General features: G+C 42.3%; 2 protein-coding genes across 4 annotated transcripts in view; one reads left to right on the forward strand and one right to left on the reverse strand.

The window, feature by feature from the left end:
* The window catches only part of TTC7A (tetratricopeptide repeat domain 7A), a 200,298-nt gene extending 198,953 nt beyond the window's left edge, over positions 1-1,345 (forward strand). For 2 of the 3 annotated variants that reach the window (XR_007628882.1, XR_007628884.1), the window contains one exon: positions 218-1,345. The gene's annotated coding sequence lies outside the window, so the exon portion shown is untranslated. The remainder of the gene's footprint in view (positions 1-217) is intronic. The other variant, XR_007628883.1, reaches the window with a different exon arrangement.
* A 9,435-nt stretch (positions 1,346-10,780) lies between these two features.
* CALM2 (calmodulin 2) lies at positions 10,781-24,234 on the reverse strand. The gene is made up of 6 exons (XM_050314955.1): positions 24,085-24,234; positions 19,698-19,728; positions 14,612-14,755; positions 14,432-14,538; positions 13,407-13,542; positions 10,781-12,021 (listed from the first exon to the last, which is right to left on the reverse strand). The coding sequence occupies exons 1-6, from the start codon at positions 24,085-24,087 to the stop codon at positions 11,993-11,995; spliced, it is 450 nt and encodes a 149-aa protein (XP_050170912.1). The 5' UTR covers positions 24,088-24,234; the 3' UTR covers positions 10,781-11,992.
* Positions 24,235-24,836: the final 602 nt, after the last annotated feature.

Genomic DNA, 24,836 nt, shown 5'->3' on the forward strand with positions numbered 1-24,836 from the left:
TCACTACACTGTATTGATTATTGAAGAAAAGTAAGTCTTTTCAGTTTCAGAGCAAAGACAACCGGTTTGGGTTGCCTAATTATGAAGTCATTAGGACAAGATGCCCAGTAAGTTTTGACATTTCACCTGCTCTATGAATTATCACCTTCCTTTGTTTCAGGCAGCCAGCCGGAACCACTTGCTGTTAGACTGATGGTTTTCCTTTTATGGTTTACAGATTTTGTGGCTAATTGTGAAGAAAGCCATTTTTGGAATGCCTGGGCAGTACAAGCGTGAATCACAGCAGCAAGCCATTGCTTCTGCCTTCCAACATGTATCATGGAACTATTTTCTTCCATCCCTTTTGTAGTACAGTACATTCTACATTATGAATCATTTTCATGCAAAAATAGAAACAAGTGATGACTTTATGTTCACTTCACAACAGAGGAGCAGGAACTGGCATCTCATAATTAAAAGTGCCGGGTTTAGTGGCATTGTAACGAATTGCTGCACAGACGGCCTTGAGTGTCAGCTGTAGAGAGATTAATAGACCCCTGAACACATGTTTCCTAACAAAATATGATTTTTTAAAAAGTCAAATTCTGGTCCTCAGGGAAGCTCCAAAATAACACATTGATATTTAGTGCCATCTTGGATGTTGCAAAACTAATAATGCCGTACCTAAAAGCAAAATGAAACGCTGCCATTCACAACATGGAGGTAAGTACCTGTAATCCCTCTAAAGTGAATGAGGGAAATTAAGCACCTGGCAATTGGATTTACAGTCTCCAGTGTGGTGAGGTGTGGGAGGCAAGATGCTTTGGTCAGGAAATATTATGGCTGTCTCTTGCACTGATCCTACCCCTGTCACACACTGGTTCTACTGATCTGTGTCTCCTGGACATGAGCCACTTAGAGCCTGGAGCGTAGTTCTCATTAGTAGAGTGTCAAACCTGAACCAGTAATCCTGCTGGGAAGCTGGGAGTATTTAACTCACCCTTATGGCCCCCTTATCATGGTTCCTCAGCTTCTCTTCAGTCCGAAGCGTGCACCTGCTTGGCGTGTGGGCAGAGAAAGCCCAAGTCTTCCTGCGGAAGATCACGTAGAGGTTCCCTTAAGTGCCTAACTCGGGCCATGACAGATGTCCATTTTGTGATATGTAGTAACGACTGGAGACTGCCATTTTCCACCTGCTCAGCATGGCCCATCATCTAATTCTGCTGGAAGAAGAGACTGCAGTAATACTTGCATTTTCCATTTAGCCAACTCAGCCAGGTAAACTGAAAACACCAGCTTTTGAGTTCGAGTCCCTCCATCTGAAGTGATTGCCCCTTCTGTAATACCCCAGTGGTAGGGTACCCTGAACATTCTTCAGAAGGAATACATCAAACTGGGGGGGGGGGGGGGGGTGTCCTCTTTTTTTATTTGCTGAGAGCAGTGTGGCTAGAAGGCTATTCAGTGGGGTGCTGGACCCACAGATCGGAAATACAGTTACTACTGCCTGTGCAGTGATAGCTGACAATTTAATGAACATACACAATATATTCAATGAAGTAGTAAAAGGGAGTTGCAGTGGCCTTGAGCTTGATCTCTTGCAGTAAATCAGGAATTGTATTGCAGAGGCCAGAGATGTCACACTACTACTGAAGCAGTTAGAATCAGCCTCAATACTAAGAGGGCTGAAGGCATTTTAAATTTTATGGAATTGTAATTTAAGCAAGAAACAACTTTTACAGATAATTTTTTTCTACCACATAGACATGACATGCATCCAATGCGCTCACTCCTGTTTTCAACTGCAGAAATATTCATGCTTTGGCTCATCTGCAATCTGAATTTGTCTTAGCCACACCGCCAAAATACACCTCCTTGCAAGTCTGGCAGATACTCTTAGTTCTTTTAAACCCTTACAAGGGAAGAAATAAAACACTATTTATCTCATCCTTTTTTTTTTTTTTTAGAGGATGGTTGGCATATAGTGCTTTTCACTATGCCCCCCAATAAAGGACCTTCAGTATTGAATTATCACAGAAAGAAAGCTTAGGTATTCTATTAGCCACCCGAAGACCATTTTGGTCAAAATCCTGTAAACATGGGCTGACGTGTTGCCTTTTTTCCAGCAGCCATCTCACTGCCATTAAAAAGACATTTTCCTGCAAGATAGTTCTTTTCAAGCTTGAAAGAGCAATGCCCTGGTGTGCCACAGAGTACAAAAGGCACAGGCCTAGGCTGTGAGGGTAACAGGACCTGCCCCACCAGCTGAGATGGAATTGCTGTTGATTGTTAAGGTATTAATAGATGAGCTTATTACGCCTTTATGCAACAATTCAAGGAGTTACTAATACTGTATTTGTGGTTGCCATGCTCACAGTGAAGTCAAAAGAACACAGTCAGTGCCTTAACAGCTTCAGTGTGAAGTCTTGTTAGTTTAGCTTAAGTTTAACTTCACCTGCAGTTTAAAGAAAGGAGGAGACTGTGGCAATAAAGCAACCGAGGTGGGGCAGTTCTGCTAATTTTACTGTGGAAAGGGGCAACCTCCAAGACAGTACTACAATCAGTAACTGGGGGAGGCAACTTCTTAGGCCACCACAGAGAGATTCACTGGATCTCATTTAGCAGTATCTCCAGTCTCTGGCAAGTGCAAGTTTATTTAAATGAGGCACTCATAGCCCTCTAGATTGCCAGCTCAGCTAGTGCTAAGCTGATTTGAATTGCTTCTCATGTGCTCAGGTCACACATAGAGCTCTTACGCCTCAGCCAACACATGGCAATTTATGTACATGTTTTGCATTTCAGATGTTCATGCATATTTTATTAGAAGAAAGATTTATTTGCATAGTACTTACTGGAGTGAAGTAAATTTTTGAGGGCTTCTGGGCTGCAGAACAAAACAAACCACCTGGACTTTGAAAAAAGAAGCAATTATGGTGAGCTGAGGCACTGTTGTCACTGTTCCTATTTCTTCAATCGCTTCTACCAGTTTTTACTTCAAAATAACTGGTTTTCATTGTGAATGCCCTCATGTAGCCATGTACATGACAGGGCACCAACAAGCAAGAGTGTTTTTCTTGAAAAAGGCTGGATTTTAGATCGCTCTGTTTTGAAAAGATCTGTATCCACAGTGATACCTACCAGGGCCGTGTGTCTGCAGAAGCCCTATTTTCCAGATACTGGATGGGGATAGCCTCTAGTGTAAATTACTATTTAAGTCTCAGTTCAGCAGAGATCCTACTTGACTTTCAGCACAGGCTTCAACCTCTTACTCAAGTTAATCACACACTTAATTGCTTTACTAAATGGGGATGGAATTAAACATATCCTTAAGAATACGCTGAACCAGGACCTACACACAGATGGTCAAGACCAAGGGCTTGATCCAGAGATCACTGAAATTAACAGGAGACTCCGATGGCCTTCAGTTGAAGCATATAAATGGGAGTCACAGGTGCGCTCAGTGTTGAAATACATAAATCAATTTTCCTATCACATAATTTTCATCTGATTTACTTACTTGGATGCAAACCTCAGAGCTGGAAAAGAGCTGAGGGCCTAATGTTCTGATGTACTGTTAATATCCTGGAATAAAATGTCAGCACAGACAGGATGATGACAGGACCTTCAAAATACTGATTCTTCCCAGATTTCCACAGGACAGAAAAGAACAATATGGTGGAACTGAAGGTAGAAACTGGCTTACAAGTAGGGCCCATAATTTTGCAGAGGTATCTTTCAAGGTTCTGATCTTGCTTAAGCAAGATCATAAAGCTGAAGTTCCAGTGCTTTTCTAAAGCACTATTCATAATTAAACAATTGTACAAAATCGCTCGATATAGTAGAGGATGCTTGGGGAAAAATAAACACCTTAGGATAAAAATTAAATATGTAAGTCTTCAAGCAAAAATGGAAGAACTATAAAAGGCAAATATCCAAACCTCTTTGGTAAGTTAATTTAAATTGAGCTGAGACTGTCAGACTCGTTGCTGCAGGGTAGCTTGACGGAATGGCTCAAAATTCATATGCCACTTTTGTTTTCATCCCCACATTACTGAGATTGCTGCGCTGTGCCAAAGAGCAAGTAAGCTGGGAAAAGAATTTCCTGGCTAGGATCTGCTTGGAGGCTGCAAGTCAGCAGAGGAGATGGGCCCTCCCATAATGAGGGAGTTAGAATATACACATATCATGAGCAATATTAAGGATCTGAACTGGGGCCATTTTCTGCCTGGTAACAGGTTTACACAGGCTGTAATCAACAGTCTTCTGCAGGTGCCCTGAACAGCCTTCTAAGCTTCACTGAAGAGGTAAAAATCTTTGTTCAAGAGATGAAGGGCTTTGTTGCCACGTACCTTTCACACCAGTCTCCTGTTCCCTATGCTATCTCAGGCACAGAGGTTCATAGCAAAAAAAAAATACTGCTCACAAGGACAGACAGCTTTTGAGCAGTGGAGTTAAAAGTATGTCTGTTTGTTGGCAAGAGGAAATTATCTCACAAGAATGGCTGTGGATCAGAAAAGGCCAAAACTGCTGGAGTTCATCAAACAGTTAAGCACACCTGCTCAGTATTTTGAACAGAAAATAAGACCAAGAGGGTGATTGGCAAGATAGAGTCTGCCTCTCTGCTTTGAGGAAGCAAGGTGCAACTCAAGTGGAGGATACCATTTATATGATTCCTTTCATCCTACCAAGTCAACAGTGAATGGATGTAACTATCAGCATTTTTGGTGAGAACATCCTACTCTGGCTGGGTGCAGACGAGATGGTTGGATGGGGGCTGAAGAAATAAACACACACATTTGAATACTGGATGCATTTTCCCCAGGCTTCTGCTATAAAATGTAATTGCGTCAGATGTTCTCTGAGAACTGCCAGTTTGCTTAAGACTGTTCAGCAAATTCCCTCAATAGCTGCTTGCCTACACTTCACACACAGACTGCAAGGAGGTACTTTTCTCTCAGATGAAGATGAGCAATAAGGTCTCGGGATTGATGCAGATACTTCCAATCTGCTCCATGAACAAATGACTGCTTTTTATTGTTTAACTGTTAGCAGAGCAGACACACATCTTTAGACAGAGGCAGTGAAGAAAGCAAGGGCCATGGATATGAAACCTTCTCCCTATCCCCCAATTTCATTGCTTTTGTAGTGAAGATTACTTTTTAAGAAGAACAAAACAGCAAAAACATTTTATAAGTCTCTTCAGTAGCCAAAGGGAATTTATCAGACCCTTGGCAATAAAACCCACGCTCAAGTGTAATTTATGCCAGATAAATGATGAATCTACAGCATGGCAATCTGGGCCATCCTGTGAGGGACCTCCAGCTTTTTTTTTTTTTTCAGGTCACATGAAGATTTCTTCAGGGTATGTGGAGATGGGTCTCCTTAGCTAATGCTTCCTTAGGGAAGGACAGAACGTGGGCAAATTCAAGGAAAAGAAAAAGCTGCCAGAAGGAAATTATTTGGTTGCATTCCTCCCAAAGCCCAGTAAAGAACCTCAAAAGGATTTTAAAGGCTTTTAGGGAAGCCACTGCCTGCAGAAACCTCACAGCATCAATCCAGTTATGCTGCTATGGCACGAGGGTGGGAAGGGATGGAAAAGCTAGCAGAGAGGCGTAACTTCCCTGCATGATTAACCTGGGCATCCCAGTCCATTTCAAAAATGAAGAAAACTTGTCCTACTGTAGAATAATGAATGATTAAAAAACAAAAAAATGCAGAAAGTGTTCCTTCACTCTTGCTCTCAGATGATCCTGCAAACTGGCTTATTAACCTGCCTGGTGGGGATGGCTTCCACAGAGAGAGTCAACAGAAGACAATCCTCTAACACTTTTTATCTTGGCAGTCTTTTAAAGTGCAACATATGTATAAATAAATGCCAATATTAATTCCATGGAAAAATGCCTAGCATTCTCAGAGTTGAAATCAATTATGCAGTCTGTCTTAATTCTACCATCTTTAAAAAAAGGAAAAATTCTAATGACATATTACACTGCTTTGTGAATCAATCCCAAATTATTGGAAATTGTCACACATCTTAGTCCATCAGACGCTTTATTTTTAAGCATATTCAAGACCTTTTGAATCAATGTAGACTGCACTGACCACAGAGCTTCAGAGTAAACCTTGACTTATGATTTTCCAGTCTGTGTGACTGATTTGGTTGCAACAAGACTCTGCGTTTCCACTTCACACACAGGGACCTTCAAAGGTCTTTTGAAGGCCTCAGGTTTAGTAAAAAGTAAAAAACCAGTGTCTATTTAATAGAAAAAAAATTACAGTATTCAGAGGCTGGAAGACCTTAGAGGGAACTGTCTTCCTGGGGTTGCAAATCTTCTATTGTTTCACAATTTGTGTCAGATTGGGAGGAGGGGAGAGCATTGAACCTTTTTTCCCCCACTTTTATCTCCACAGCAGTGTCTTTTAGCAGTGTGAAAAAAATCTTAGTTAAAAAAAAAATAAAATTAGCTCTCATCCCAGAAACAGACAACTTTTCTATAATCCCAGAGACATAAAAAGCTAGCGGAAACTTCTTCTCTCAAGGCATTTTTCTGGCTGCTAAAAAACTCATGCATTTTAAGAAGGTACAACAGGACCAGGAATGTGTTGCTGTGACAATACAATCAGCGACTAATCCGAACTTAGAGCTTGTCACACGTGGAAGGAAGGGGAATACCTGTCTGACCTCTGTGGGCTGCCTTGTCACACAGGGAACCAGCCAGCACAAGCTGGTGATACCTAAATGACTAAGGGAGAGGTCTGAATGGAGAACTGATCTTGTTTGCTGATCAAGGTGTCAATTACTACTGATAAAAGTACTGCTTTACTAATAGGGAAGTTTGACTCCTGAGCAAGCACATGCCTACCCAGAGGTCTGATCTGCAAGATGAGGATTATGCAATTGGAACAATCTAAGGACTCTATTCCAGCTGTGGGGGCCACTGGAAACGTAACAAACCCAGCTACCACACTTGCTGTTTGAGAACACCCTGCAGGAGCAAGGCAGGGGTTCTAGCCCTAGGGTGTTGCTGTTATTAAGAAAATAGTGGAGTTTGTCTTGCACCAATTATTAGATGTTTGCATCAAACTTATTTTCTCTTCCTCCCATGCTATTCTCCTAATTTTACACTTTTATCCTCTTTCTTTTCCCCATGCCCTTCTTTCACTCTTATTTCCAGTTCAGCTCCTCCTAAAAAAAAAAAAGCCAACTATCTGTGCAGTCACTACGTAACACTGCATGACATCGTTTGTATGGCAAAAGCACTATCTGCTACTTTACTAACACAGCATGCAGCAAAAAGCAGACCCATTCTTCAATAGCCTGCTGAAACTTATCAATAATGTTATCAAGAGTTACTGTGTCACACCATCCAATCAGACTTTTGCAAGGAATATGCCTCATCTTTAGGGGACTGCCATTAAAGTCATCTTTACCCAATCTTCTACATCTGAAGGCATCCCAGTTGATCTTTGCACAATTTCTTGAACAGTATCTCAGGAATCTCAAGTTTAAGACATTGAAATAAATGCCCTCTTCTCCACAGTTCATACTGAAACAAAAACATAGGATTTTTTCTACAGAGCAGCTAAAGGGAGTAATCAATTTCAAATACAAACTGCCATTTATATAATCTGAAGATGACACTAGGACTTCAGACTCGCCCTTATGGGAAACAGGAAAATTAAGGCCCTCAGAGGGAATAGATAACTTGACAAGCTGTGACTATTCTTGTAGGAACATTTTTCAACACCAGAAACTGGAGCAGATGGTTATTCTCATTCCGATCACAAATCTGTACTGATAATAAGGGTAGGTGTGAGTAGAAAAGAGATAGCTAAGGAGATGCTATGATATACACTTACTTTAACAAACCCAAAGGCGATTCAATCTCCTTTTCAAGGTTCTGTTAAAGCACAGGTTCAATATGCAGTACCCAAGTTTTTTTGAAACTGTCCCTTTTAGCTGACCAAACATTTTTTTCTTTATACTCAGACTGCACGCCCTAAAATATTCATCTTCAGTCATCTCAAATACCTACTGTTCTTACTTGGTAAAAAAAGGTTACTTTTTAAGACTCATTTTTACAGAAGTTTTGCTGAGCTGAACATTTTTATCTGAGAAGTCTCATTTGACAGACTGACAAACTTTCTAAACTGTCCATTACAGCATGAAGACTTTCAACAGAAAGCCATTTTTAAACACAGTATTTCAAGGAGAAATTTTGAAGTATTTCCCACCCACCCTCACCGGAAATGGTGAGCAATGAGGTTAATCCTAAACTATGGAACTCCCTTTACTTACTTAGTAAATAAGTTTAACACAGCTTTTCTCTTAAGTGGACTGAGTCACTATCCAATAAACATGGTATAGTCATGGAGGTGATACACAAATACAAGCAAGCAGTAATTTTGCTTCTCATGTCCAGGTTGTTAGCAAACAATTTTTGAGTGGACCACTCTGATACAACATAAACACAGCTGCCTCACTCCTGAGAGCCAAGTCTTTGGAGTCCAATGGCCAAAAGACTAAATACCCCCTGAGCACTGCCTGTAGCAGGTCCAGCAGCTGCACTCCTGCATTACGTGTTCATCTGCCTTCTGAGCTATAGTATCACTCAAATAATAAGACTGATCTTATTAGCAGGCCCTTAATCCTCACTTACCTTCTTCTTTAGCCATTAGCTATCATTAATTTACTAGCAGTTACCTTAACAGGCTGCAAACTTACCAGCTACCATTCCTCATCCAGCCATGTATTTACCAGTTCAAAACTCCACAGTCACAAGTGACTAGGGAAGTATTATTTTTTCAGGACAGCTCACAACCTTGAGGTACCATACCTTAGTCCTGTCTGGGACTCCTAACACTACTAAAATGAGCTTAGAGACATACTCTAAAGCTTATCAGGCTCTAGCAAGCAATTGTGCACCTTCCCTCACTGGGGAAGACCACCATATGGAGGTAGGGCTAGACCATGGTAAGCCCAAGCAGCTAGCAGGGGCACTTTCACTTCTCAAGAGGTCTGTGCCAAGATAAGTGATTCTCAGATTACCTCGTCCAACTCTGCTCAATGCAGAAGGCCTAAGATCTCCCATTAGGCCTCCCATCTCTTTAGGTTTAAGATCTCCCACCTCACTGCCCAGTTTAGAATAAAACATCAACAACCATTTTACTGCAGTGTTATGCCAAAGATTTTTTTTTCCTAGTATACAGAATTGAAGAGCCTCCACCATATGCATCAGACAGGATGAAGGATTGTCTTGTACAGCTATCAGAAGCTGAGCTTGAAACTTCAGTATTCCTACACATATATCCAGAAATCTGCCTAGAGTGACCCAGGGATTACTGTTCCACCCACAAGTGCAAAAGGATGTGGAAGCGCACCTCAGCCAAAAGGTTCGTGACCAGTGCCACTGGCTCCCATCACACTTGGTCCACTGTACCTGAGAAGACATCCTTCCATTAGCAGCCAGTACCGAAATCCACCACCCCCATTCCCCAGTTTAGGAATTACGTAAACAGGGCTACAAGACTTCAATACTGACCTAGAAATTAAGCATTTCATTTACATAACAACAACACAGACAAACTAAACAAAACCAGCAGCTTTGATTCCTGTGACTAAAACACTCCAAGCAGGGAGCAGCTAAAGTGGCCATAAATAAAGGTGGCCTTCTCACTCATTCTTCACCCGCTCCTTTTATGAAAGACAAAGACCTTGGCCAGGGCAGTCTTTCATAATGGAGAGGGCCCTCTCCTTTTCACCGCAGATGCTTCCACAAGCATGCGGAGCTGCAGCAGCTTGCATAGGCTGAAGTGTGATCCTCAGTCTACTCAAAGTCAAGACACCAGACTGGCAAAATCAAATTCTTGTCAGATCCCTGTTTGCTTTACTTACCTCCAAAAATGAGGCTTCCAATACTCCAGCAACTCAGAATCTCAAGTGGTTCTTCTGATGGTTCTGCCAAATTCTCCTCAACCTGTGCCAGCTTAAACACCTGTGTCTTGTCCCCAGGCTCCTAGACCATGGGCTGAAGACTAGGTGGGTAGTGTTGGTTTGGTCACTTATTCTATAGAAGGGAAACCCTAACTGCTAGAAAATTTAGACTGCATAAGCTTCCTGAATCAGATTGCCAGTGCACAAACAACAGCTTTAAGGAATTCTGATGCTGGCAATCTAAATACTTTTGACAAGCCTCTTTGGAAAGCCAGCAGAGTTGTTCATAGTCCTTAGAGAGCAGAGCTTTAAGATCAGTGACCATAAACATTTGATTAAGTGTTCCTGAATTCAGATTGAACAGCTGTCCTCATTTTACATGTTCACTGCAACCATAAAGACAAAGATGACTAAAACAGTTTTAAAACATTAGGTAACAGCTCTGCTGGGACCAGTAAGGGTAACCAGATGCAGGGGCCAATGCTTTGTTTAAAGGCCACCAGAATCCCCGAAGAAGATAACCATATAGCATATATAAGGTCAAGTCAGTTCTTGCCAGGAGAGTAGAGAGGCAATAGGCACGAGTAGCCTCTGGCATGGAGTTCTTGGATTTGTCCTTGGTCGAAACCAGGTTTGTTTTCTGCTTTAAAAAAAATTTAAACCTTGACAAGAAACTAGTGCAAGAAGCACAATCATGTTCATTAACAAATGAGTAAGAGAACGTTTTCCTTCTGTACTCTGAGCTGGCTGCATCCTGAATGGCAACTCAGACATGGCAGTTTCAGAAAAGCCCAAGTGTGAGACTAAGTTACCCCGATGTAGCAGCTGACAGGGAATAAACTCCAAAATAATTAAAAGAAAGCAAACAGGTTTAGTTGTCTGAACAAGGAATTTTAATTTTAGGTCAACTATTGAACTAGGTCAACATCCAGTTCACAATGTCTACAGATAGTGGGCATAGCCAGTCACTACGGTAAGTTTATTGAAGCACCGAGCTCCACACAAGACTGTAAAATACATTTTAAACTACTAGTAAGAAAGCTTCTTCAAGTCAACAATACTATTAAGGGCCAGAGTTTAAGGACTAAGTTTTCACCTTCCAAGCTATTTTAAGACAGCCAATCCATTGCATAAGCAAACCAAACTGCTACATACTGAAACATAGAGCAGCAACTGCATTGAACAATTCCTGTAAATAATTCAAGGATACATTGAAACAGTATGGGTAAATTGTAATTTTTTATTGGAAAACAAATATACAACTTGGAATGGATTTGAGGCAAATCGTGCCATAAGCAGATTTTTTTTTTTTTAAAATAAGTGGCTAAACAAAGTTTAAAAAGCATAGTAACAAGAGGAGAAAATGTTTTCTGGTACAGGACCAGCAGTACAAAAAAAACTTGTGTACGAGTACCTGGATAAATCACCCGTTTTGCATTAGTGCAACTTAAGTTTCATATTGTTGACTGTCAATCGTCCACAACGTTAAGACTCCACATTTCAACAACATGTTACAGGTATGGCCACAAACAAGTTACTGTGAAGTAAGCTAGGAGAATGACTTTTACACTGCATTAGCCACATCACAGATACTATTAACCTCATTTTACCACAAGTGTTCTTAGCCTCCATCACAGAAAGGGGAATAAACTCTGATGTACTAGAGAACGAGAGCCAGCATGTTGCTTTAACTAAGGAATTGCTAATGCATGGTAAACCCTAGCTTACTTTATGTAACTTGTCACACTAGTCATACCTAAGTCTCCTAAAGAAAGCTACTTCTTTAATAGACAATCCAGATGTTCCCTCAATTAACCAACTCCATCTAACTTTAGATGTGCAGAAGGGCTTAAATATCCAGAGTAAGCCACATGCAACATTTGTTACTTAGATCAATTTTCCAAAAATCAGAACAATGACAGTAAGATAAAGGAGAAAAACATGGAGGAATGGCCTTCTAATTACTATACATGCATATTCTTTTGACAGTAAGGGAAAAACCTTTTACAGATAAGTTACAAACAGAGAAAAGGCAAATAAACAATTTTGTACAAGAAATTTAACACATTCTGTACAACGTCTTCACTTCGCTGTCATCATTTGTACAAACTCTGTAAAAGGAAAGAGTAGTTGCATGAGTTATTCAGAGAAGAAACTGAATGGCAAGATCTCTAACGTGACCCTACTGGTGCTAAACACTGTTTGAAAACTGTGTTTTCAGTTATAGTCAAAAGAAGCATCTTCAAGACCATCCCCTTTTTCACCAATCACACCTAAACCCCTCCTATATGGCTATAAAAGTTGGTCCCTCGGTGAACTAGGGAACACCCTTACTTCCAGAACAATACATTACTCATGTCCACTGACTTACAGATGGGGACAAAATACCCAAGAATGACTAAGAGTAGAAATCACACTAAAGTGACAATAAGTAGGTGTACAGTGTTGAATATTTATTTTCCAAAGCAGAACAGCCCAACTCGTACTATTTTGCCTGTCTTTAAGCAACTGCTTCAATGCTTATTCACAGCACATTGTAAGTCAGAACCCACAAAATAGGATTCATTTATTGTGCTGGAACACAGTTTCAGATGCAATAATGAAGAGAACTGGGAACCTAAAAGGAGTTAATTGGCTGCTCAAGTTTCAGAAGAGCAACTGGAAACAAGAGGGATGCTGATCCTCTCCAGTGCCAGTCTCTGAACAGTCTACGCATAAGTGCAGTGATGAAACAGCAGCCTTGTACATAAAAATGACTTTTCACTCACAGATGAATGCTCATCCTTAGGCCCCAGTCAAAGAGGCCTTAAAGGAAAAGCACACCTACACCTCAGAAACAGTACAGGTATTATCTCAAAATACCCTCATCACTACTTCTACAGCATGTTGGGAAAGTTAAAGTGAAAACAAGCTTAGTGTGTCTGAGCTGCAAACAAGTTGTCTAAAAGAATTCCTCCTGCTTGCATTAGTTCATTTAAGTTTCAATGCCAGAAAGAATGGAGGAAATAGAAATAAGTTACAGATGATTTGTGTGAAATATATTCAAGAGGTCTTCTAAAGGTCTTGACATTTCTGCGTATTTTAGAGGCCTTCCCCCTTTGATTAGTAAGCAATTTTAAAAGCATTTATGACAAATGAGTGAATTCCTACAGTCAGATCAACATTCGTTAGTGAACAGAGCAGTATGTGAACATCTGACAACTTGCTTATTCTAATGGTCATTAGACATCATTAGATTTAGGAAGTTAATTCTTATACTGCACAGTTGAACAGTCTTTTTCTGCCTTTGGCACAAAGGCAGCAATAACACTCAAACTTGAATCCATTTAGAGGTACACAATGTACATACTAATTGAACATTAGCTTAAAGGAACACTACGTGTTCAGATGAACTTGTCTGAAAGCTGCGCTATTTAAACCTGGTGTGGCTATAAGCGACCACACAAGCACCAGCATGAGAAGTGCTACACAAAAAAATCAGTTAACAACTCCTTACCTTCATAGTTTACTTGACCATCACCATCAATGTCTGCTTCCCTAATCATTTCATCAACTTCTTCATCTGTTAGCTTCTCCCCAAGATTTGTCATCACATGACGGAGTTCTGCAGCACTAATGTAACCATTGCCATCCTGGGAGGGATAAAAGGAACACTGGAATACACTTGCCTAAGGCCTAGTGACTTAACTATAACTTAAGAACATTGCAGAGCAAATTGAGCATTAAGAAGTTAACACAGCTTTAACCACTAGCATTTGTACAAGGCAAATGAGAGCTGTAAACCTATCTCCAGCATTGTCCAATCTCTTAGTCTTAAAAGACTTTTTAAGATCAACTTATCCAATATAGTCTACTTTGGCTGTCCTATTCTGAGACATTTTTATACCACTGACAATGCAACCGGCACCTTTTGCAACTGTCTTAGGTGACAGATGTCTATTAAATTATGTGACTGTGGTTCAAGTGGTTATTTCTTAGAACAGAAGCTACTTACTTGATATGCTTATTTAACAGGATTCCAGGACAAAGCCACAAGGCCTTCAGAGACCACTCTTACATATTCCCTGCTAGCTGGGACACCGAACATTGAAGTACCAGTGTATACTAACTCAAATGACTTTTCTCTCCAACACCCAAGGTATTTCACATCATATGTTTTCAAGGGTGCATCTTCAGTAAAACGAGTAACTTCAGACTCTTTCAGCAATTCACTTAGCAAAGACTACGTGAAAGATTTAAAATATTAACACTTGAAGTACTTAAAACAATTTCCCAGCCAGTTGTTTACACATATTTTAGTATCATAGCAAGTAGTACCTTAAACGGTGTCACCCGCTACTATCCTGACGCCTCATTTGACTTTCATGTATAGTACCACTGTAGACTGAACTTTAGGGTGACTGGCCAATCTAGAGGTTCCAGATGACACAGGACTGCAAATACCCCTCAGCTTCGTGAGGAAGCACATTAGAAGTCAGACAGTTTTCTCAAAAGGAATATTTAAGGTAAACATTATAGTACCTTGTCAAAGACACGGAACGCTTCTCTAATTTCTTCTTCACTATCTGTATCTTTCATTTTTCTTGCCATCATTGTCAGAAACTCTGGAAAGTCAATTGTGCCATTGCCTGAAAGACAATCACTTTGTTAGAAAAATGTGTTTCATGCACTTTATTAAATTACTTATTAGTAAAGTCTTACCATCAGCGTCTACTTCGTTGATCATATCCTGTAGCTCTGCTTCTGTGGGGTTTTGACCAAGCGATCTCATCACTGTCCCCAACTCCTTTGTAGTTATAGTACCATCCCCATCCTTGTCAAATAGTGAAAAAGCTTCTTTGAATTCTGTACAACAACAAAAAAGTTAATCCCTTCAGCTTTGAAAGGTTAACTTAATCCACTGCTGCCTACCGTTCTAAGTTACTTGATTTCATTCTCGTAAGAAAATTCTGGTATACTGCTCAGCCAGTATAACTAATGCCAACATCAAAGCACCAACATCTGAAAAACTACCCACCAGTCTACTAATCAACCACATTTTGACCTAAATTAAGACCGCAGGTGATCCATTTCAGAAGTACTCAGATGTTTGTTACTATCTGTCTTGAAAAGGATTCCTAACACAGAGCTGAAATAGCTACCTGGAACTACAGTGATCCACATTCTTGGTAGGAACTGTATCTCAACAAAAAATTGTATGGAATTACATGAGAAAATTGAAAAGTGGTACTTAAAATATAAATGCTAGAGCTTAACAGCACTTTTATTACTAATAGAGGAGATGAGCCAATGGAAAATCGTATGGTCAGACCAAAATAAAAGCAAGTTTCTCATTTCCCAGTTAATTCTATGATTATAATCACTTCTGTTAGACAGAGATGTCTGAAAGTGCATGCTACCACAGTCATTGAAGGAGGAGAGTCACTGGAGCCTTCATTTCTGAAAAGCTGCTTAGAAAATTGCTTTGGCCCTACTGCATCCTGAAACAGCACTCACAGAAGTGTTTCTGACTAGTTATAAAGCTGCTTTAGCTGTGTTTCAACATTACCTCTTAACCCCCTACAATGGCTGTATTGTAGCCAGGAATATTAATACAAGCATAACATGTTTAATTGTCCAGTCCAAAAATGGAGCTGGTTTTAATTCATGCCATCTGTTTGTCTTTGGCCACGGACGTTAAACCAGCTCACTGGGCTGTAATGGCTCGTACACGACAGTTAAACATGAAAATCTTAACTTGTAGAGTTCAGATCCTTTTACAGCTTTTAAGACACCTAAGATCATATCATGCCTTTGGACTACTCGTCAGCTCAAGGGTACTCCTGCATCAGAAATACTTCCAAGTATTGTTTTTTTCAACATTTCCAAGTAGCCAGCATTCCAGATGGTGGGTTTCCCAGACGAGAATTAGTCACAGTAGAAACTGTATTTTCACATGACCTGCATAAAGTCTTACTTCATCCGCTTCATCCTCTGAAGCCCTTGAGGTAAATAAAAGCTGCTAAGTGTTAAAAATGAGACTACAAAAATAGTTTTTTTTATAGTTCATCAACGCAGCTATAACACCAGACCACAATCAAGCCCCAGGAAAAAACACCCTGCTCTTCTACATCTAACAGCCTGACGTGTTCCAAAAGCCAGCTCCCATTGTTCAGCCCGTAAGAACTAGAGCAAGGCTACCACAGGACCAAACAAAACTGTTTGAAGCCAGTACTGTATAATCACCAAGCACCTATACCTAGTCACTTCCGAACAGTCTTCGGGGCTAGTTTCAGTTGTCTTAGAGGCAACAAATGTGTTTATCAGGACATACGTTTTACACCAGGGAAGGAAAGGCTTTCAGGTCAAGGCTAGTACAGAAGTTCACCGTCAATCACGGAAGGACCTCAAAAGGAATAGTTGAGTCTCCATGAAGAGTCAAGTGCTCAAGTGTTATTCAAAAGGTTTAGCTGTTAACTACTTTGTCCTTCACATGAAGGTCAACCATCACTAACCCAACCATGAAGCAGACTTCTCACTATTGCAGTGACCTTGCTCAGAAGTAGTAATACTCAAAATTTTGTGTAAAAAAAAAAAAAAATTTAAGACTTGCTTTCTACAAAAATGGGCTTTTCAGTGGTGTGCTCTCAACACTCAAAAGGAACCACTCCAAGGGCAACTCTACCCTTCTTTCACTCAAAGGTGCTGTAGGCTAAGAAGCAACCAGCTATAAATCGTAAGCATAACCATAAAGAAAATAAAGCAAGTCAAAGATTAGCAGCATATTCCCATTTAAAATGCTGAATCAAGTTAGGAATACAATTAAAATACCTCTTTAACCACTTCTGAGAACCACCTCCAGTAATTAGAACAAAGGAATAACAACCTACGCAGATACAGTTTAGATGAAAACGAGAAATCTAGCACAGTTTTGGAAGATTTGCAGCCATGGTTAGTGAAGGCAGCTATGAAATTCTTAAGTTTAGTGAGCAACTCAATTCTGGCTTCCTGCAACATAAGGTTATAAAACACCCCTCATACACTTTATGACTCCATGTAGCATGTAAAACAAATCTTCTCCATTCCACTTCTCCATACCAAATTGCAAATGAAAACTCTCTTGTAAGGCTACAAGGGTTCCTTCCTCTGAAAAGTGTCCTGCATCAAGAAAAACACTACTTCCAGGCCCCATGAAAGAAAGGCTAATCCAAGGGAATTCCAACTCCAACACCCTAGCTCAGAATGTTCTTTTTAACCACAGCTTCTGAGACATCTCTACACCACATGCCCTTTCCAGATGAAGTAGCAGTCTTCAGTGACCTAATATGTTCAGTGAACCAGGGTTACATTCCCACTCTTGCACAGTTTAGCAAGCTATGCCTGGAACTTTTATAGGAGAACGTCAATTGTTCTCTTCACAGCTACCAGGAGCTCAACACTTACAACATGTCTATTTCTACTATGACATGAATTTTAAATCACTGTTGTGGACAGATCCCCCACAGAGAACCACAGACACTAAAGGAAGACGACATAACAAACACCATACATAGGCCTACTTGTTCACAGAACCCAGTTAGAACCCTGAGGTCTTGTGGAAGGAAGGATAGCTCACTAGACCAGCTGGCTTTGGGACAAAGGCATCTTTTGATTACAATGCTTAACCAAAGGGATGGCCCTTGGACTTAGTAATTTTAATTCTTACTGAATGCAACTGCAGCCAGTATTCACTTTCTGTACCTACTCAGCTTTCAAAAAAACAGCCTTTTGTGTGAACAAACTCTGGGAAGTTTCACCCCTTCTTACACTGACAAGGAGCTCCAGTCCTGTATGATTAATGAATTACATGGAAAATAACATCTTGAATCTTTAACAACTCTATTCTGGTGCTCTGCAGCAGAGGTGGAAGATTTTAAGCCCAGGAAAAGTGATTGCATTAAGTATTCCGGCCTTTTATTTAGGAAAGGGAAAGTTGTCACTACCTTTCAGTACCATTTACTAAGTTTATCTTCAAATCAAAAGCTAGGTATCTTCAGAGAAGCTCAATTATAATGGCAGTGGCTCAAGTTTTCCAAGCCACAGTCTGCAGAACACACAAATTTTACCTGGAAGTTCTCATGGGAAGACACTGGCTGGCGTTCAGCAGCAGAACTAAACAGACTGCTTAACCAGGTGCAGCCCCTCCTAAGCAGTACTGGGGGACAGTTCCCTAACAGACCACCAGTGGGCTCATGTCTTCATATCTGAGGTTCATGGTTTATGGTTTCCTTGCAAACACATTTGCTTAATAAAATACCAATAACTGAACTGGAAAGCGGCAGGACATTTTACACTGAACACTAACACTAAAGATACGCTTTTATTCCTTCCATGCAAAATGAAAACCTCTATTCCAGCATGACAGGCTTATCAATACTCACTTTTTATTCCAAGAATTACACCATCATAAATAAATAGCTAAAATTTGCACTAATCACAAGGTAATAAGTTTCCTGTTTATATTCCATAATCAGCTACATCAACTAATAAAGCTTCTACAGTTAAGAACCAGAACAATGATGCACTATTGAAAAGACAGCAGTGACAATTGATAAAGCTGCTCCAACTAAACTGATCACAAAACCTTTAAGATACGTAGGCCAGTTCCAGAAAATAAATAAAATCTTAAGTGGAACTAAATTTGGCTTGTGCTTACTCGCAAGACAGTACCATGGCAACAAGTAAATAGACTAAGGTTTTTCCGTCTCCTTTGAGTAAAAGCAAGCTTCTAAAGTCTAAAAGCTACAGAAGAATGTTCTTACACTTCAGATTTGGCAATTATGGCAAAAACAAACGAGCTCATAATGACACTTCTGTTTAATACAGTGTCTATAAAAGACACACCACAGTTAAATAGTAGTATCTCTTAGAGGTTGTTATTTGTATGCCTGACCTGGTACTATTAGATTAGCAGAACTCTAACATCCTCTAAAATAATTTCACACGACAGCTATGCACACTAAGACTTTCTAGTATTAACACTACACACTTGTCAGATCAAAACTCTGAAGTTCTTTAATGTCTTTGGCAAAGCTGAATTCTGCATGAGCAGCTTTAAGTCACATCAATTACTGAAGTTCAAATAAGTCTACAGAGAGTAATAAGAAACACAGGAGCTTGTGCAGCCTGCCTGAGCAGCAGTCACGCTAACACAAAGTTTTTGCCATTAATAAGCATTTGTTTAAGGGGCTAATACTAAGATATAACAGATGCATATTTAATTTAAGCATTTCAGAGCAAGTGCCAGACCATCAGAACAGCACACACACAACACCTGTGTCCAAGCACAAAATGCAGTTCCAAATATGGAATATCAAGAGTTGTCATCTTGAAGTCAGTCTCTGCTGTCATCAACAAGAGCCACTCTGAAACATCTCTGCTGACAGGAGACAGCAAAGTACATTATTTCTGCCTTCTGTTAGAAAAGTATTGCAGATTCCAAGCCTCCACCAGAGACCTGTTATCCTCCCCCTGCCCCACCCCCTTTCAGTTTGCATTTGGGACAATTCTGTAGTCATGAGAGAAAAATGAAGAGTCACAGGTCTATCAGCCAGTAAAAATGTGAGGACTGTTTAACTACACTTCACATTCATTGTGTCGATGGTGCTTTTACAGTAGACAAGCCTTTAAAACTTAGGTAACATATCAAAACATTCCACCATATTACTTTAGTATCCAAGACAGCAAAATATCTTGTGTAACACAAGACTGTCACTGAATTGAGAGATGTGCCAGGTCAAGGAGTAGCAACACAGCACAAAAATCTCACCTGCGATCTGCTCTTCTGTCAGTTGATCAGCCTGCAATAAAAGAGAATATGATTATAGTTGCAGCAAAAGTTCAAGGCAAAATAAGACTTGTAGAAGCCTCTAAATATGGTAGCTGCTCTTCATGACTTATCTGTAGCATTCTGAAATAGTTCTAATTAATACAGCTCAAAAGTCATCAGGATTGCTTGCTAAGTAAAACTGGTTGCCTATTCTCATTTCCTGACCCTGAAATATCTGCTACACCCAAGTAAAATATTACCGCTTTTATCAATCAATTGCCCAAGCAACACTAGCAAGGCTCAGGGCACAGAGGTCCCTCCAGACTGGTTTTAAAAACTCATTTACACAGCACACCACCAGCCTCAGCTTCAAACTAAACACTTTAGGTCTAAGTAATGTAGTACTAACCCCCAAATGCGAGATTTAAGGCAGACTAGTATCTTCTGCTAAGTTTCAATGGTAAAATTAGAAGAATATACTCTTTGTTAGAATTAAATCATCCCTTGATGAACCTGAAGCTTTATGTCCAAGACCTGGCCATAAAACACAAGATACCAGCTTCAGCCCAAACCAGTCATTTCAATGAAATGTAGCTGTGTAGACTTTTTTCAGACCATTGTCTATACTGACTCAGCTACCAGGTAGTTAACAGGGCCAGCAGAGAAAAGATTTTGTGGTCTAAGACATAATTTCTGTATCAGTTGGGTAGGTCCCAGTTTATACCTCTATTGTATCTATCACCAGCTTTGGATCAATTGGATTTGACAGCATAAAGGTGTTTGAGGACTGTAGAAACACTTTCCCTTGGTTCTCAAGTCAGCTTATTCTTCACGCAAATTCTGCATAGCTTCAATTCAATTGCAGTGACAATGCCACACACTTCCTTTGGGGAAGCTTCCTGAACTTTTTACTTCATAGTACCCCACTGAAGAATAAAGAAACCCAAGCTAAAATACAGAAGAAACATTCACTGCCTAAATTCAACACTGCTTTTTCGGTTTTGTTCCTGTTGTGACCACTTCAGCAGCAACCTTTTTGTAATTACTGCAATACTGACAGGAAAATGTTCACTCACTAGCTGTGCCCACCAAAGTCTCCCTACACATTAACCATCTGTCAAGGGAAGACTTAGAAAAAGGTATATGCACCACCTGTCAATTTTTACTTTACTAATTGCAATTTGAATTACATTTCTATATTGCATACGAACTTAGAAATTACCAGCTGCTGGTTATTCTTCCTATAACTGAAGGGAAGACAGCTACTCAAGCAGTCATACAAGAGCTAAACTGCTTACCAAAAAACAATACAAAAACAGCCCAAGACAAAGGCCTCAATCAGTTTCTTTCTCAGACTGCCTGGGGCTCAGCTACTTTAAGAACCAAGACCTCCCTGCTGAGCAACTTTTAAACTAGCAGCCAATGGGTATTGGAAGCTATAGATTCCACTTGCCCAAATTTCAGCTGCTATAGGAAGTATCCCCATGTAGGCTCTACTGTTTGAAAAACAAAACAAAAAAACGTGAACAAAAAAACAGACTAGGGTGGGAGCAACACTGGTGAGAACATCAGCAATTTGACCCTAGGATTTGGGACGGAAGTTTTCTGCTGGTCACTTGGCAGAAGCCTAACAGATTCTCACTTCTCTGGAGAGTTTCATTAAAACAGGCTCCTACCTTTGCATGCTATTTACATTTTTATTATTCGAGTGAGGAGAATGATGTGCTACATTTCCATAAGACATTTATATCCACAGAAAGCTGTAGATCAGATTTAAGCAACAAGAATCTAGTTTATTTAGGTCAGTACTTATGGGTTACCAAGTTAAGTCACGTACTGTTTTATACAAACAATTTTATATGAAGACATGACATAGCAGTGTGGGAGCTGTTAAACGTTCTCAAGCTCTTCCTCCTCTAACGCTTCCAGAAACTTAAAACATCCTAACCATGAATTTGGATAAGCTCTGATAGTACCGTAAGAGGTACACTGTTTGAGGAGAGCAGAAAGCTTATTAGAAGGTACAGGTATGGAGCAGTTGAAAGATAAGCGGGGAGGTGGGGCAAGGTTGAACAAACACCATCTGCACTCTGCAGTGCTGGGCTCTGCAGGGACTGCTGCGCAACAGCAGTAAAAGGCGGAGCCAGCAGCCTGCCAGATCCCTGCCTCCCGTGCCACCCAGGTGGAGGGCTATCAGCCCGAAACCATGCGTGCGACTTACAGGCCACTGTGCTCTTCCGAGAGGGGCCTCCTGGAGTTCTGTGCCCAGAATTTAAGCTAGATAATCGTACACCATACCTGCGACACGGTGCACACTTTGATCGAGGCAACACAAATTCAGATCCAAACGTTAAAATGCTGACTGCAGCGCGCTCATGCTGAAGGTCTGACATGCCCTTTATCGCGGCCAAGACCCACCCGAAAACCTCCTTTGATGCCATCACAGATTTGACACGGCATTCCGTGATTCACGTTGCAGTACTTTCATTTTCACTGCAGTAGCTCCCATCCCCCCACCCCCGGTTTGTGCGGAGGCCCTGACAAAGAATCTAAACCTCCCAGGAAAGCAGGGGAGCTGTTGTGTGTGCGGCGGTTTCTGTGGCACATGCAGCCTCTAGAGGTAGTGTTTCATTACAGCCGTAGCTGCTCTGCAGTAACCAGTTTGGGAGATCCTCCACAGGGCTGACTAACACTGCCTGATAAAGAGCCACCAGCAAATCGCAGACGCTATTCCTCGCTGAAACTCGGCATTTCGGTGTATTTCACACTCATGGGATCTGAAGGGACAGTTCTGTTCTGGCAGGACTAACTGCAGAACAAGAACCAGACAGACCAGCAAACGCGGACTAAAATTAGGCTTATGGTAGGTTCGCTTACTCTAGGAGCAGACCATTCTGCCTTATCTACCATGGGGAGTACTGGACAACATTCAGTCACAGGTTGAGCCAGTCTGGTCTGTCGGGATGAACTATAACCACTTTCAGTGTCACTGTGCCTCCTGGACACACCCATTTTAACACAGACCCTGCTTGAAGATACTCCATTTTTGGTTCTCTACAGATGATGACTAAATGCAGTAAGTCTTTTGCTGCTAGATCCATTGCCTTTCCCCCCTCCTTTAGAGATAGTTTGCTGTACAGGTTCACAATTCAAAAAAGAACCAATTCAGGCTGCGATTCAACTAATTTCTTTGCTCAGAAACAGCACTTCAAAAAACCTAAATTTTAAGTACCCATCGTTCACATTAGACATGACGAGCTGACAGGGATCTGATTCCTTGGAAGCATGTAATGAATGAAAAGACAATTCCACAATACTTATCTTAATGCAGAGATAATATCTTAATGCAAAGATAGCCCTAAGTGATCACTGGTGCTGCTTTTGCAACAAAATTGGGTTTTGTAAGTTTCTCATTATCCACTTGTTGTTTTTTTTAAAAAACAAACACTAAATTCACAGCGTCTAGATCGAATTTGAAAGAATTCTCCGATCCCACAAAACGCGCTTTATTTCGACAGCGGATTAAAATCCTAAACGCATCACTAAAAAAATAAATTAAAAACGCAGGACTGTCCTCTGCAGTGACCAAAACGAGAAGCCAAAATTGATTTAAAAAAAAAAAAAAAAAAGAAGAACACAAATAATCCCTTGTCCAACATAGCCACCAACAGCAAGGCGCTACCACGGGATCGGCAGGGGCTCCAACGCGAGCTGACAACAGGTCTAGCGAGGAGGGCGATGGTGCAGTGAGGCACAGCCTGCCCCTCATCATCATGCTGCTCAGAAGCTGCAGGGCTCCGCAGTGCATTATTATGACCAGGCACAGCACACCTCGCTAGCGAGCCGGACATCTTAGGCTGCCTCCCCGGGCACTCTCAGCCGCACACGCCGGGGAGAGGGATGGGGGGAAGCGATAAGAGCGCCGAGTCGATGCCATCGTGGCAAGCTCCTTGCCCCGCTCCCAGCGCCCCGGGTGCCCTCCCAGGCGGGACCGCTATCCGCCGCTCCCCCCGGCACACGCCCGGCGCCGCCTCACGGCGCTCCCGCCGACCCCGGGGCCGTTTGGATTTGAATCCGCACCAACGCCCCAGGGCGGGAAAGGGACCCGGGCGGGACTCATCCGCCGCCGCCACCACTTCCTCCCACGCACACGGCGCCTCCGAGCGGGACCATCCGCACCAGCCCGAGCCCTTCGGCCACAGCGAGGGACGCCTGCATCCCTACCTTCCCCCACCCGCCCTTCTGCAGGCGATCTCGCCCCACACCAGCCAACCTCCCCACCCACCCCCCCGCACCCAACCCATCCGCCCCCACCCTCCGCCTCACAAGCCGAGCACCGCAGCGGCGCCTGCCGAACCCTGCGGCTGCCCCGCACCCAGGGACTCACCATGGTGGCCCGGCCTGGCTGCGGGGTGCGGTGGGAGCTGAGAGCTGCACGAGGCGCACGCTGCGCGACCTGCCCGCTGCACGGCTCGCCTCACACTGAGCCCTGCCCGCCCGCCGCCGGCGCCTCATAAACCGCCTCACCGCCCGCCCGGATCGCTCCGCGCCGCTCCCTCCCCCCTCCGCTTCCCCCGGCAGCGAGCGGAGCTGCGAAACGAGTCCCGGCCCTTCGCGCCCTTCTCGGCAGGGCCCCCCCCGCGCCCCGAGCGCGGCCCCGCTGCCCCCGAGCCCCCGAGCACGGGCGCACGAAGGGACGCGGTGCGGGAAAAACTGGGCCCTGCGCTTGTGGAACGGCGCGGAGGGGAGCGGGGGTGCGGAGGAAGGGGGGAAGGGCGAGGGACTATTTCCCCGGGCGGAAGAGGATCTTAGGAAAAAAATGCCGAGGAGTGCAGGGACTCCGTAAGGAGGGCGCTGATTGGTGGGTTCGTACCTGCAATGCGTCACTCGGACATGCACAGTCTGGGCTGGGAACGCGGCTCCCCCTCCCCCCGCCCGCAGTGCGTGAGGGCCCGGCCGGGCCGGGGCCGCCCCTCGGCACCCACGGCGGCCCGGGCACGGCCACTGCCCCGCTCCCCGGGCACCCAGGGCGAACGGGGTCCCTGGGGCCGCTTTTGCTAGAACGTTTGGAGCCTTTATCTCGCTGTGCTCGGGAAAGCCTCACCCACACAGAGTTACTAAATGAGACTCGCTCCGCAT

The sequence above is a fragment of the Myiozetetes cayanensis genome, unplaced genomic scaffold (assembly GCF_022539395.1).
Source record: "Myiozetetes cayanensis isolate MyiCay16 unplaced genomic scaffold, myiCay2020 scf2-11, whole genome shotgun sequence".
Classification (NCBI taxonomy): Eukaryota; Metazoa; Chordata; class Aves; order Passeriformes; family Tyrannidae; genus Myiozetetes; species Myiozetetes cayanensis.

What these genes read in the sequence shown, in the direction of transcription:
- CALM2 (XM_050314955.1), bottom strand. An exon ending in GACAGAAGAGCAGATCGCAG is followed by an intron (nt 14,756 to 19,697) that starts GTGAGATTTTTG and finishes GTTGTTGTACAG; the next exon opens with AATTCAAAGAAGCTTTTTCA. An exon ending in CGTTCCGTGTCTTTGACAAG is followed by an intron (nt 13,543 to 14,431) that starts GTACTATAATGT and finishes TATCCCTCCCAG; the next exon opens with GATGGCAATGGTTACATTAG.